Raw genomic sequence first — 14,473 nt, 5'->3', positions numbered from 1 at the left:
AAGCTTCTCGGCGAGTGCAAGGGTTGAGATTGTCAAGGAAGTCCTCATCTTCTTCCAGCTGCAAAAAGTGCTAGATATTAGGATCTAAAGTACATGTAGGTACCACTTAATGATGAACTGAGACATGGACATAATGATCGAAGAGATAACTCATCCAAGGAAACATCATCACATCATATAAAAAGAAGAAAACTAAATATCATGTACATCTGCTTGCAACACTAACGGAGTGGAATATGGATAGGTTGCCATGTTGAGTTTCCAAGGACCAACCAATTCATCGAAAGTCTCAAGCTGTTGACTACTGAGGAAAGATAAGTTGGCCAAACCAAGCATAGTTGACAGATAGTAACAGTACCACAGAAGTATCTAATAACTAGTCCAAGTGAAAAGGCATTCATACTGCTAGAGCAATAAATAATGTAGCACATATGTAGTGTAAGAATATGGTTCTGGCACCCATGTGATTGCATGCCTACCAACATGAACTTAGAACATGATTTCTTACCTTCTTTTTATTAATTAGATAGTCAAAATCTACCAAAGAGAGAGACACAAGGTCTTCAATGTCTGATAGCCATGTTAGTTTCAGCTTTGTCATCTTCACTGAGCCTTCAAGATGGAGTTCACCAACTAGTTGAGTGATTGTTCCATTATCTGTCTTGATTTCTCCAATGATAGCATTTCCCCAGTCCATCAAAGTGACTTCCTCACCCACGCTAATGACTGATGCATCAGCATACTCTAGCCAAATTCTGTTGGCGAACGTTGTAGCCTTCTTCCCAGCACCCTCGTATTTCTTGTGCCGTGGTAAGATTCGAACAAATGGTTCCTCTGGGCCATTAGAAAGTGTGAGAAGCACACGTTTTTCTTTCAGCACAGCAGTATGCCTTCCACAAATTGGATCAACTATCTTCTTGTTGATTGTCCAGAGTTTATCCCACTCCATAAGATTCAGATTTTTTGACGCACCCTTCACAAATAGAAAATACAAAAAAGGGAGTTAATAACTCAGTTACTCAAATATACATATAATTACAAGATCATAAAAGAGCAACTCGTCAGAAATTACCTGTTCCAGTATAAATTGGATCAATGCTTCAATCTTCAGACCACGACGTACTATGCCTTGTACAGTGGGAAAGCGTGCGTCAGTCCAGTCCTCCACCATCTTGTTTTGGACGAACCACAGAAGCTTGCGCTTGCTAAGAACGGTATAAACCATATTCAGCCTGCTGAACTCATAGATCTCTACCCTCCGCAGGCCCATGTCTTGAAGGATACGATAGTACTGTGCATTCCGATCATGGTATTCACTTGAACGAAGAGCATGAGTGACTCCTTCCAGTGCATCAACAAATGGACAAGCAAAGTCATATGTTGGATAGACCTTGTATTTTGAGCCCACGCGATGATGGGGATCAGGGTTGCAACGGTAGTACACAGGATCTCGAAGTGATTTGTTCGGGTCCTGCATGTCAAGTTTACCACGTACACAGCACTGAGTACCCCTTGTGGTGCCATTAACCATATCTTTCCACAAGGACAAGTTCTCCTCAACAGTACTGTTCCTACATTTAGATTCCACACCATCCATCCTTTCACTCCTCATTTGCTCCTTGGGTGTATCATCAATATATGCCTTTCCCTGCTTAATCAAACTTTCAGCCATTTCCATTAGCTTTGGGAAATAATCCGATGTGTATGTAACTACATCGTATTTAACCCCAAGCGTCTCAATATCTTTCAGGACATTCTCCACAAATTCATTGCTTTCCTTAGAAGGATTTGTGTCATCAAATCGAACTATTAGACGCCCTTTATATCTCTCTGCAAAATACTTGTTCAACAGTGCAGCCTTTGCATGACCAATGTGGAGATACCCGCTAGGCTCTGGGGCAAAACGAACACAAACCTCCCCAACTTTTGCACCTGGGAGATCTATTTCATGACCTGACGTGTTCTCCTTCAAACCAAGCACCTTTTCTTTCAAACTTGGCGCAGGAGATTTGCCAATTCCTCGCTTGCCAACATAAGCAGATGTAACTTCATCCAGTGCATCTCCATAGTCTGCAGCTACACTGTTAAACCAGCGTACAAGGCTTTGATATTTCTTTGACCTCCTTAGACTTTCCCATCGTTGACCAGTTCCTGAAGAAAAGAGTTGTGACCTCTAAGGCAAGACACAGAGAGAGGGAGAGACCAATAAATTACTCAACGATGAAAGAAGCCAGGTAATTACCTGTGAGATTTGACCACACGACAATGTCAGCAATTGATAGGCCATAACCAACCAAAAAGGTTCGAGTTGCCAAGTATCCATCAAGAAATGAGCAAGCGGCTTCAAATTCAGAGCCTGAGAGAATGAGTGGTGCGTACTCGAGCCATTGGTCAACCTACAGATTTGCAAACAATAGCAACTCAGGACATAGTGAGATGATAGTGAAAATCAATGACAAACACCATAAAACCAGAACATACTTGTGCTGCCTGAATATCGTCCTGGCCATAGAAGCTGGAAACAGATGCAGCACGTGCAATGTACCGGAGAATTGTGTTCACACCATGTATAAAATCCCTGTGCAGAATCATGATAGATTCACTGAGACACTACAAAATACCATACAAAAATACTGCTATATTTCACAAATAAAACTGTTTTGCTTGACACATAATGTTCTAACAGACGTGAGTGCCATCAACACAATTTTCTGGAACCAGGAATTTTAGGATGAGGAGATTAAAATAAGAGGTAATCTTCAGAGCCAACTACAGTAACTATTCAAACATATAGCTCTTAAAAAAACTATTCAAACATATATCATGGTAATAAAGTGTCCATAGTTCTTGTATAAAATAAAGGAAATGTGGTACTTAATCAGAGAGAGGGAGGGAAGCTAAAAGGTATAAATGAACACTGATCACTTACCCAGAACTGAAGTGTAGTGTGGGCACTGAACCTGAGGCAAGGGTCGGATCAATGATTACGGAAACACCTGCAATCTTAGCAGCCGAAATGATGGAAAGTGGCGGTCTGTCCTGGGGGAATGCTAGTTTGACCTCCATTCGGACCATTGCCAACCAAAGAGCGGAAATCTGCCAATGGCAGATAAATATTGTCAGCCAGACAGATCAATGAACAAGTCATGAGCCAGCATGGCATAATATGGAAGGTGGAACCTGAAGATCAATCAGCTAACACGCAAAAGGAGAAACAATCACTTTAAGAGAAACAATCACTTTAAATGGTAATATTTTAGGTCTGACTGCTAAAATCAACAACACAGTGTAACAGTACCACTATATTCCCAATTATAAACAAGATTTGGAACATCTATCATGCCAACAATACCACTAGTACTAATGTGTTAACAAATTTCGGCCAGTATAATAACCAAGACAAAGCTCCTAGTCTCTCGAATTGCATGTAACTGCTAAGCTTTGATTTCAGGTCAAGACCGTGCACATAAAACAACTTAATCCTTTCCTTTTCATATATCATCATTCACTGAAGTTTCACAGCTAACATGTTCAAACCAAAACATTTGCTCATCTGAAAAAAAATGAACTACAATTTGTAAACATTTGCCCCTACAAGCATTATCACAAACACATTCCAAGCAAAATCCATCCACATGTAAACTCGAACGTGCACTGGAAAAATCATGCGGCAAGCACTCGTCAAGAAATAGTCATCATTATATTCGCACAATATCCAACCTACAGCAAGTACTCATCCCATACAAAAATCAGGAACAAAAATTGAACAGACAGAGGATGCAAGAGGAAGGAGAGGGTGGGTGAGGGAAGAGGGGGGAGGAGGGACGACGAAGGAGTGGTGGCTACCTGCCTATGGACTGGTCGCCCGCGTAGCTCCGGGCGGTGGCGCTGCTGGGCGGGGTCGGCTGCTCCAGGGAGGGAGGCGCTGCTAGTGGGAGCAGCTGCTCGACGGAGGGAGGCGCTGCTGGGATCCTGTACCGACGTCGGGGCAGCGGAGGCTTCTTCGGCCGGCTGGGCGCTCCGCGGCGGACGGCCGGCAGTAATGGCGGCGGGACGGCGGCGGCTAGGAACCCTAATATTATTTTTTTGACACTTGGCTAGGAACCGTACTAGTCTCTCTGAAGCCTGAAGGGCGAAGGAAACCCCTGCGAGTCCTACCACGGTCCACAGCTCGCCTACAGCAGGTATTGGCCCGGCCCAGTAACCGCGTCCCATCATCATGCTAATGTCATGTCGTTTTTCCACTTCCGTTTTTAATCACATTTTGCTATATATATATTACGAAAATACTTTACATAATTTTTTAAAAAGGTTAATCTTGTATTTGAAAAATGAAAAACGTGTATAGAAAATGTTTATACATTGTAAAAAATGTTTGTATTATTAAAAAAGAATGATTGGTCATAAAAAATGTATGCTACATTTAGAAAAATGTTCACAAGTTTCATAAATGTGTTCGTGACATTTTCAAAAAAGAAGGTTTGTACAATGTAAAAAAATGTTTGCTTAATTCAGGAAAATTGTTTATCATTAAAAAATCCAACGTGTACATAACAAATATTTAACATGTACTAAAAATGTTCAAAACATGATTTTGTAAAAATATTAAACATGTATTTGAAAATGTGAAACATTTATATAAAATCAATTTTAGATGTATAAACGAAAAGTGTACAATGTGTATGAAAAAAACTAGAAATCAAAATATATATTAAAATAATGTTAATTATGTACTGGAAAGATTTTAAACGTGTGTAAAACAATATTCCTAATGTATACGTAAAATATACAATGCATATGAAAAATGTAGACATGTGTTGAAAAAAAGAAAAATGAAAAGAAGGCAAAAGCAAAAAAAAGTCAGAGAAACTCAGTGAAACCTAGAGAAAGAAACAAAAAACCAAGAAAGTAACACGGAAAAACGAGGAAAAAAATAGAAAGGTAAAAGAAAAAACAGATGAAGAGACCAAAAAACCAAAGAAAAAATGAAAGTGAAACCAAAAACCGAAAAAAGCGCTATAGAAAACTTGAGGAAAACAACCTACAAACAGTGGAAAACCGAAAGAAAGAAAAACCGTGTGCCACGCTATAATGTTGGGCGGGCCTGCCAGCGCCCGCCCATTGGTGATTCTTATTAGAAATCAGTAAAGGGCGATATATAGCCTTGGCGGTTGCATGCGGTCGGCTTCACCATGATGGGCCGGTACCTGTGGTTGTCTAGTAGAGGGCCTTTCAATTGTTGTCTATGTAGTGGATGACACAATTTGGTACACAAAAGTAACTCTTTTTGAGGCTAATTATACTTATTTTTAGTTGGAATTTAGGACGGTAAAACTGAACCTAATCCCCAGTCTCTCACGCCTTCAGACACCTGGACCGTACATTTTTCTGATCTGGCCGTCTGATCTGATCTAGGCGCCTCGTTTGTGTTTCGTGGGCTGGCTCTCCTAAGGAGACGCTACTCTGGCGGCTGAAACACAGTATATTGGTTGATTGGAGTATTCGGCCTAAGGGACCGACCCATTAGGTAGCTAGGGATGATGAGTGTTTTCGTGGTTCCCATGCGGATGCAAAGGCGATGGCTCGAGAGCGACTTCTCTGCTCTCCCCCATCTAAGGCGACAACGACACTAACAATCCGAACCCCACGACGACTCCCTCCGCCCCAACCTCCTCTTGTAGTAGCATAGGACGATTGGGATGGAACCACCGCCACCGTTCCCCGGCCACTCTGATTCCCCAATGACTACAAAGTTGATGACTTATCCCTCTTCTTTGTTGTCACCTTATCGAGGGCCTTGCCCGCCTGGCTTCTTCATCCGCTTGCCGTTGGCTGAAGCAATTAAAGGGGGGCCGGTTGTCTTTGTGACGGTGTAGCCTTGCGGCCGACCTTCGTGGACGGCGTGACAAAGAGCATGGTGGTCTTCGTTCCGAGCCATATCCTTGCCGCATTCATTTACGCTGGTGGTGTAACGCTGGCGGGAGGAGTCGCCTATGGTGCAAAGGTGGTGGGCGGTTCCATTCCCGATGCAATTGGGGTGTCCGGGCCTGCAGTGGCTATCTGGTGCCTGCAGTGGCGGGGGCAGGAAGAGGAGGCGCCGCGGGCACGAGAGGAGCAACGAGAATCTTTTGTTGAAACTTTGAGGCGCTCAAATTTACGCTAATTGGGAAACTTTCGAGGCTTAACTTCTTAAACTTTTGAGTTAACCGTTTGAGGGTTTGGTTAGCTACAACTTAACTCCTTAACATGAAATCCTTTGAAGAGTTAAGCGTTTTTGAGAATTCAGTTAGTGATGCTCTAAGATGTCAAAATAACGCTGTGGCAATTGATGCTCTCTGTGGACAAGTTTGTGTTTGCCTTTGGTGTTATTTACTCTTTAGTTAAAAAATCACACTTAACATGTTCTTGTTTTTCAAGACGTGGCTCATTTTGGTAATGCCTTATTCTAGTAGGAGTAAAAGAGGCGAACTTTTATTTTTACATGGCGTATTCTCGGATGTTGAGGCTTTCATGTATAGTTCACCAGCAAAGAAAGTAATAAAGAAATAAATAATGATCGTATGGCCTAAAATTGCCATCACTTTCTTGACCACACTTGCGCCGCCTACTTCATCAGAGACAAGTTTACTGCCACGTTGCATGCAGACCGTGAGCTAGCTGATGATGTGAGAATCAACATGTGATCCATCATCCAATCACACGTCTCCATTCTCCAACAAGATCCCTAGGCCTAGCCACAACATATCTCCTTTCTCTGGGTCTCAAGTTGCCACGTCCTGAGGGATGACGAGATCCCTGCTGCACCAATAGCATCGAAGATCACGATTTTTTCCCTGTCTATATCTATCTTGTCGGTACACACACACACACAGACCAGAGCACAATCCCCTATGTTAGCTCCAGTTCCTTAAATAGCTCCATCCTCCACACGACTCAAACCATCTCCACACTCTTCAGTTTTCATTGTTTGGAGAACACACAATACACCTCCCACCTTAGCAGCGCAATGGCGACCACCACCATGTCCCTCTCCTCGACCTTCGCCGGCAAGTCGGTGAAGAACGTGGCTTCATCAGCTCTCTTTGGTGAGGCCCGTGTCACTATGCGCAAGACCGCTGCAAAGGCCAAGCCGGTTTCATCAGGCAGCCCATGGTACGGTGCCGACCGTGTGCTCTACCTCGGCCCGCTTTCCGGAGAGCCCCCGAGCTACTTGACCGGCGAGTTCCCCGGCGACTACGGATGGGACACCGCCGGGCTCTCGGCCGACCCCGAGACCTTTGCCAAGAACCGGGAGCTCGAGGTGATCCACTGCCGGTGGGCCATGCTCGGTGCGCTTGGATGCGTCTTCCCCGAGCTTCTTGCACGCAACGGCGTCAAGTTCCGCGAGGCGGTATGGTTCAAGGCCGGTTCCCAGATCTTCAGCGAGGGTGGCCTCGACTACCTGGGCAACCCCAGCCTCGTGCATGCACAAAGCATCCTTGCTATTTGGGCATGCCAAGTCGTGCTCATGGGCGCTGTTGAGGGGTACCGCATTGCTGGCGGCCCACTCGGTGAGGTAGTCGACCCACTCTACCCCGGGGGCAGCTTCGACCCACTGGGCTTGGCCGACGATCCAGAGGCATTCGCGGAGCTCAAGGTGAAGGAAGTCAAGAACGGTCGCCTCGCCATGTTCTCTATGTTTGGCTTCTTCGTGCAGGCCATCGTCACCGGCAAGGGCCCACTCGAGAACCTCGCTGACCACCTCTCCGACCCTGTCAACAACAACGCATGGGCGTTTGCCACAAACTTTGTCCCCGGCAAGTGAGGCGTTGGCGCTCGCTAGCTGCGAGTTGTAGCCATATATCAAGGCAACTGCGGTGAACTGCACACATAATGGGTGGTTCAAATTGTAACATCATGGTGTAAATTACAAGGATCTTTGGGGAAATGGTTTGATCTGCCCGCTTGCTTCATGTCCTGGATGTAGCCTGTGTGTTGCTCCATGAGAAATGAGAACGATGAATACTTGGGCGTTACTTAGTCAGAGGTCGCTCTTCGTGATGGCAACTTATGCTCTCATTTTCTTATGGTCCATCGACCATCGTGATCATGCTGTCTGTTCGGAGAGCCCGTTTGCTTGTATGGTTGAACGCCGGCCAGCCCCAAAGTTGTACAAAGAGTCATTTTCGTTCAGTTTTACTAATGCATTGGCATGCAATGTTTCTGAAAGTTCGTGAAAAAACTGAGCACCCCTGAACCTAGGCTTGAAGTGTACTAGGGCAAAGGAATTCTGAAAGCATAGTGACAGCGTTCACTCTAGTGTTGTGAATGGCTCGGCAGATATTGCAGTGTATTTCTCCATGAAGTATGTGGATGGACGCATAGACGTATTTTATGGACAGGAATATATAGCTAGCTCTATAATTTTGCTTGTATTTTAGGGACATCTTTTATAAGGTTGTGCGGGGTGGATTGAGGCATGCAGCTACATGTATTTATGGACAGGAATTGCTAACTCTGTAATTTTGCATGGATAAATTAGTGAAGGACAGGAATTGCTAGCTCTGTAATTTTGCTTCTATTATGATGTTGTGTTATGACGCTCTTAAATATTTTCTTGCTCACATGTACGATAAACACGGTAAGAACTGTATCATGGCAAACTACTGTTTAGTTACCATTGTAGTTTAATAAACTGTAAGTGAACCTTGGGTGCTTATATGGCAACTCAAGTTAGGAACAGTTAGACAGATGAATATTACTCCCTCTGTTCCAAAACTATTGTCGTGGTTTTAGTTCAAATTTTAAACCAAAACCACTACAATAATTTTGGAACGGAGGGAGTACCTACAATAATTAGCATGTAGGGTTTCTACACTTCACGATATCTTGAACTAGTAAAGCGGTGATCGGCGCCTACTTCGGACCTCACAACAGACTATTACTGTGTAGTGGAAATGAATTATATCCTTGATTTTAAATAGTTTCAACACACTTTCTTTAGAGAACCAACCAGTGGATATATGGTTAGGAGGGTGGTGGTATCCCTAGCCCACCAGCAATCAAATCTCAGCTGATGCTTTGGTGTCTCATTAATGCAAACTATTGTTTCAGTAGGAGGTGACATTTCTGTCGATAGTGGAGTGCCCGTGGTGACTTCGTCAATCTTGAAACTCCACAACTCCAACCCATTTTTCAGTAGGCGTTGTGTCATTGTGTGCGTCTACATTCATAATCATTATTTTTTAAGTATGTTCCTTAATGTCCTAATTAAATGACGTATGTGACAAGGACGTGGTTCAAAGGATGGTGGAGTGAATCGGTACAATGACAATGCACCCCTCGTGCTATGATAGATTAGCATCATTCTCTGCAATGCTCTGGTTTATTACTTAATACTTGCAGACGTTGGACATTATTCCAGTATACCAATCTTGCATATTTCAAGTCAATTTCACAAATATTTCATCTTTTCCAGTAAAACATCTACAAATATTTTTGTGTGTTATATTTTGATCAGAATTGGCATTTACTTCAGCACATTCTTAAGAAATCAATTCTATTCATTTTTCTGAGTTATATCAGTGAGATATCATTGTTTAAAAATATGCACGGACAACCACAGGAAATGCAATTATTTCAATCAATATCATAAACATATCACAAGGTTTTGCACAAATTTCAATTATTCTAGTCATATTTCAATCAAATTTAATTAGTTTCCTGCATTTAAAACTCTTTTTTTTACAAAATCATTTATAGATATCACAGATATTTCAATTATTCCAGTCATATTTGAATCATCCTCAGGATCAGTTTAGAGATATTTCACACAAAGTTCAATTATTTCAGTCATATACAAATTCATAAACATTTCATATAGGTATCGAATATTTCATTGTTTACTTTTAAAAAAAAAAATATGCTTCATTAAAAATTGTAATATGAATGAAATAGTTAAAATAAAATGTGAAGTATTATTGAACATTTGTTAAGTTGATGTGACCACTGAAAAAATGTTGGAAAAGATGAAATTTCATTGGAATACTACTCCCTCCAATCCTATATAAACTTTGTGGTTTTAATTGAACTAAAACCACAAAAGTTATTTGGATCGCGCGGGGGGGGGGGGTATTTTAAAGTGAAAATTTGTTGCAAGATTATTGAAATGATATTTTAACCTATCGCAAGGAAGGAAATCGTGACACTTGATTTCACATCTTTAATTTCTTAAGTCTTTGAAAAATTTTATACTTGTTTTTTTTTATGTTTTCAAAGTATTTGAATTGTTTTCGATTTGGTGTAAAAATATTTTGAATGTTACAAAAATATTATTTTAAGTATGTTAGGTCTATTAATACGAAACCCCAAAAATCCATAATGCATCACATGCAATGGTGACACCACATGATCGATTGATCTCTTCATTGTTGCGCTTCCCATGTCATATGTGTTTTTATTTTGTTGTATTTTGACCACTCTAGTTGCTTGTTGGTTTAACATGGAATGTTCCTATGCAATTTACTCTCTTTTGATTGATCATTGGATAACTTGCTGAGTTGAATTTAAATGCTAAAAATAACATGGCCAATTTACAACTATCCACACCTTCGCAGAAACCTTAAGGGCCCTTTGATTCAAAGAAATTCCATAGAATTTTTGGAGGATTTAAATTCTTAGGAATTTTTCCTATGTTGGTCCCTCGGTTCACATGATTGGATCCCATTGGATTTTTTCCCTATGAAATCTTGTACTACATTTCATAGGAAATCTAATATCCACTCTGACCTCTTTTTACAATTTCTTTGTTTTTTTCTATGGCATTAAACACTCCTTGCTATTCATATAGGATTCAAGTGGGCATGCCACTACAATCCTATAATTTTCCTATTCCTATGTTTTAAGAATCCTACGAATCGAGGCCCTAAGTCTCTAGACTTGAAATCTTTTGTTTGCACACTTTTATGTGGCACTGTGACATTCAATTTTGTTCTAGGCAACATACATATTATCCCGAGCAGTTTATGCCATGCAGAATGCATTGTGAAGATACCCTAGATGCATTCTTTTGGTGTCGCAAGGTGAAGAAAGTCCGGGGAAACCTCGATCTCCACACTGAGATTTCTAAAGCCTGTGTGGTGATCGAGTGGGATCTTCAGTTCTCTTTTTGAAACTAGACAAAATATTTGCCTCGTCAATTAATTAAGCGGAAGAGATTTCCCTCATCAGATCTTCGGTTCTATAAGCAAGTATAAGTTTCTAACGCAATAATATAAGATGGCGATCATCTTCCAAGTTGAGTGAAAGAATTGTTTGTTACAACATTATGGTATGCGTGATGGGAGCGGATACATGTTGTTCATGAGGAGAGTATACAAATGCTCGCCTGATGAGCCCAAGTGATTGCGGCGCCAACACCAAATTACTATTAGCGTCGACGCCAAGCCTTGTGATCCGATGCCATGGTTGGGAAGTGTAACACCCCGGATGTAACTTTCCCTATTTGTACTCCAACTCTTTCCGTTTCCGGCGTTAAGTTATATTTATTTCCTCGGGTTCGGGTTTTTTCTCCGTGTGTTGTTTTCGTTCTCATGCATGTCATATCATGTCATCATGTGCATTGCATTTGCATACGTGTTCATCTTATGCATTCGAACATTTTCCCCGTTGTCCGTTTTGCATTCCGGCGCTTCGTTCTCCTCCGGTGGTCATTTCTAGCTTTCTTTCGTGTGTGGGGATTAAACATTTCCGGATTGGACCGAGACTTGCCATGCGGCCTTGGTTTACTACCGGTAGACCGCCTGTCAAGTTTCGTGTCATTTGGACTTCGTTTGATACTCCAACGATTAACCGAGGGACCGAAAAGGCCTCGTGTGTGTTGCAGCCCAACACCCCTCAAATTTGGCCCAAAACCCACCAAACTCTGCTCCATGTCCTAGAGCGTTCGATCACGATCGCGTGGCCGAAAACCGCACCTCATTTGGACTCTCCTACCTCTACTTATGCCTATATATACCCCCTCCATTTCGGATCTCGTCTTCCCCGTCCAAACCCTACCCAAAAAAAAACCCCCGCGCCGAGCCGGACACGTCCGACCCGGCCGGACAAATCGCGCCGCCGCCCCCGCCCCCGCACCAGTGGTTGGCCGCCACGTGGCGCCCCAGATCCGCCGCCGCCGTCGGCCCGGGAGGCCCAGGAGGGGCCCCCGCGAGCCCATCTCCGCGCCCGCCGCCGCCTGCCTTCTCCTCCGCGACCGGCCGCCGCCCGCCGCCATGTCGCCCGGCTCCGGCGACCTTCGCCGGCTACCTCCGCCGGGAGCCTCGGCTGTGAGGCTCGCCGGACCGCCCCGGCCCTCGCCTCCCGTCGCCGCCTCGCGGGCTGCAGGCGTCGCCTCGCTCGGCCCCCGCTGCGGGCGACCCCGCCGCCCTTCGCCGTCGCCGGCCATCCCCGGATCCGGCGCCGACGAACCTCGTCCACCGTGCTCTGCTACAGTGCCGTGAACAGTACCCCGGGCAAACCCTAGATCTGGGTTGACTTTCTTCCCTCTCCCCCTTAATTTTTGTGCAATCTTTGACTGATGATATCTCCGCATCCGTAGCTTCGTTTTGGGCATATAATATATCAAAATGTTCATCTCGACGAGTGCATAATTTCATTCCATTGCATCATTTTCATTTAAGCTCATCTTGATGCCCAAAATGCTGCTAGAAGGAGGCTTCGTGAGTTAATTGTCAGATCCGTTAGCTCATCTTAGACTTTTGTCATTTTTGCCATGATTATTGCGTGCATGCTATGCCTGTGAGTCCTTCATATGTTTTGTTAAGCATTTTGTCTTATTTCCAGAGGTGCAACCCATGCATTTTTAGGATGTGTGTGGTGACTTGTGCAAGCTTGCAAAGTGAGGCATCCGGGAAATCTGTTTTCAGGGACTTAGTTGTTTTCACTAAGTCCGGGATATTTTAGTTCATGATGCCATATGTTTAGTTTGTTTCCTAGTGATCCGTGCCTATTTTGAGGATGATCAGTAAGGGACTTTTGTTACCCATGTTATGCTCTTTCCATCCATGTATTTTTTTGCAATTATGGAGCACTCTAGCTTGAGTCAATCGAGCTCTACTTTTGCTTCGTGGTGAATCTGGGCAGATCGTCAACTTGTTTGCGATTTTGCCGGCGTTGTTGTAGTTGATCCGTGCATGCTATGCCATTGTTCTTGCCATGTCTAGCTTGTATTTTGTGCCTTATTAATAGATGTATGCTTGCCTTGCTGTGACTTGCACCATGGTGAGTGCATCGAGCTCGTTTACATGCCTTCGTGAGTTATATTTCAGCATGTCTCAGTTTTCACTAAGTCTGAAAACTGATTGTGTTTTAGCTATGTTCGTGTGCCCGTTAATATTTTTTGTGATCCCTTTTGGCCCCAGGTCACTTTGGGACTTTTGTTAAGCTTGTTGAGTAGCTCCATGCCATGTTCTTACTTGTCATAATCAGGTCATGTGTCATGTTGTTTTGCTGCTCCGAAGAGGGCTTCGTGCTCTGAAATTTCAGACAAGTGTTAATTTCACTAAGTCTGGAATCTGTTTTGCATTTGCGTTTTTGCCATGCTTATTTGAACCTCTTAATGGATGATTTGGCCGTGGCTCAGTGCTAGTCTTTTGTTAAGCATCTTGTGGGCATCCCTGCCATGAATTTTGTTGTCATGTTTGATGGCTGTAGCATGTTCATTTTGTTGCATTTAGATGCCTATTTGCTGTAAATCGCAGACCGGTGTCATATCTTAAAACGCTTGCCATTTCCAAACCGTAACTCCGATTCCAATGATCTTTATATCGTTTTCAAGCGATTTCATCCCCTCTATCCAGTGGCACCCTTGGAATTCCAAGTTGAGGCCAGGTTCATGCATTTCCTGTCATATCTTACATTTTGCATCCCGCATCGCATCCTGCATAGCATATCATCATTTCATCATATTGCTTGGTCTTGCACGTGGTTGATTGTATCCTTGTTGCTTGTTTGTCTTGTTTGGTAGAGCCGGGAGACGAGTTTGCTACTGAGGAGCCCGTTGAGTTTGCTTGTGAGGATCCAGTCAACTCTGACAACTGTGCAGGCAAGATGATCATACCCTCGAAATCACTACTATCTTTGCTATGCTAGTTTGCTCGCTCTTGCTATGCCAATGCTACGATGCCTACCATTTGCTTGTCAGCCTCCCAATTGCCATGTTGAACCTCTAACCCACCTTGTCCTAGCAAACCGTTGATTGGCTATGATACAGCTTTGCTCAGCCCCTCTTATAGCGTTGCTAGTTGCAGGTGAAGATTGGAGGCCGTTCCTTGTTGGAACATTTATTTACTTGTTGGGATATCACTATATTGCTATGTTATCTTAATGCATCTATATACTTGGTAAAGGGTGGAAGGCTCGGCCTCTCGCCTAGTGTTTTGTTCCACTCTTGCCGCCCTAGTTTCCGTCATATCGGTGTTATGTTCCCGGATTT

General features: G+C 43.3%; 2 protein-coding genes across 2 annotated transcripts; one reads left to right on the top strand and one right to left on the bottom strand.

Annotated features, from left to right (window-relative positions):
* LOC125527400 (glutamate--tRNA ligase, cytoplasmic-like) lies at positions 1-4,119 on the bottom strand (the record flags this gene model as incomplete). Its single annotated transcript, XM_048691911.1, is given in 7 exon segments — positions 1-58; positions 509-973; positions 1,073-2,151; positions 2,243-2,396; positions 2,482-2,578; positions 2,930-3,096; positions 3,847-4,119. Coding segments are annotated over 6 exon segments (1,999 nt in total), but the record flags the coding sequence as incomplete, so codon positions are not given.
* A 2,763-nt stretch (positions 4,120-6,882) lies between these two features.
* Positions 6,883-7,952, top strand: LOC125527409 (chlorophyll a-b binding protein of LHCII type 1-like). The gene has a single exon (XM_048691920.1). It carries the CDS (start codon positions 7,007-7,009, stop codon positions 7,802-7,804), a length of 798 nt encoding a protein of 265 aa, XP_048547877.1. The 5' UTR covers positions 6,883-7,006; the 3' UTR covers positions 7,805-7,952.
* Positions 7,953-14,473: the final 6,521 nt, after the last annotated feature.

The sequence above is a fragment of the Triticum urartu genome, chromosome 1, assembly GCF_003073215.2.
Source record: "Triticum urartu cultivar G1812 chromosome 1, Tu2.1, whole genome shotgun sequence".
NCBI classification, from domain to species: domain Eukaryota; kingdom Viridiplantae; phylum Streptophyta; class Magnoliopsida; order Poales; family Poaceae; genus Triticum; species Triticum urartu.
This window is presented reverse-complemented; position numbering and strand designations above follow the sequence as displayed.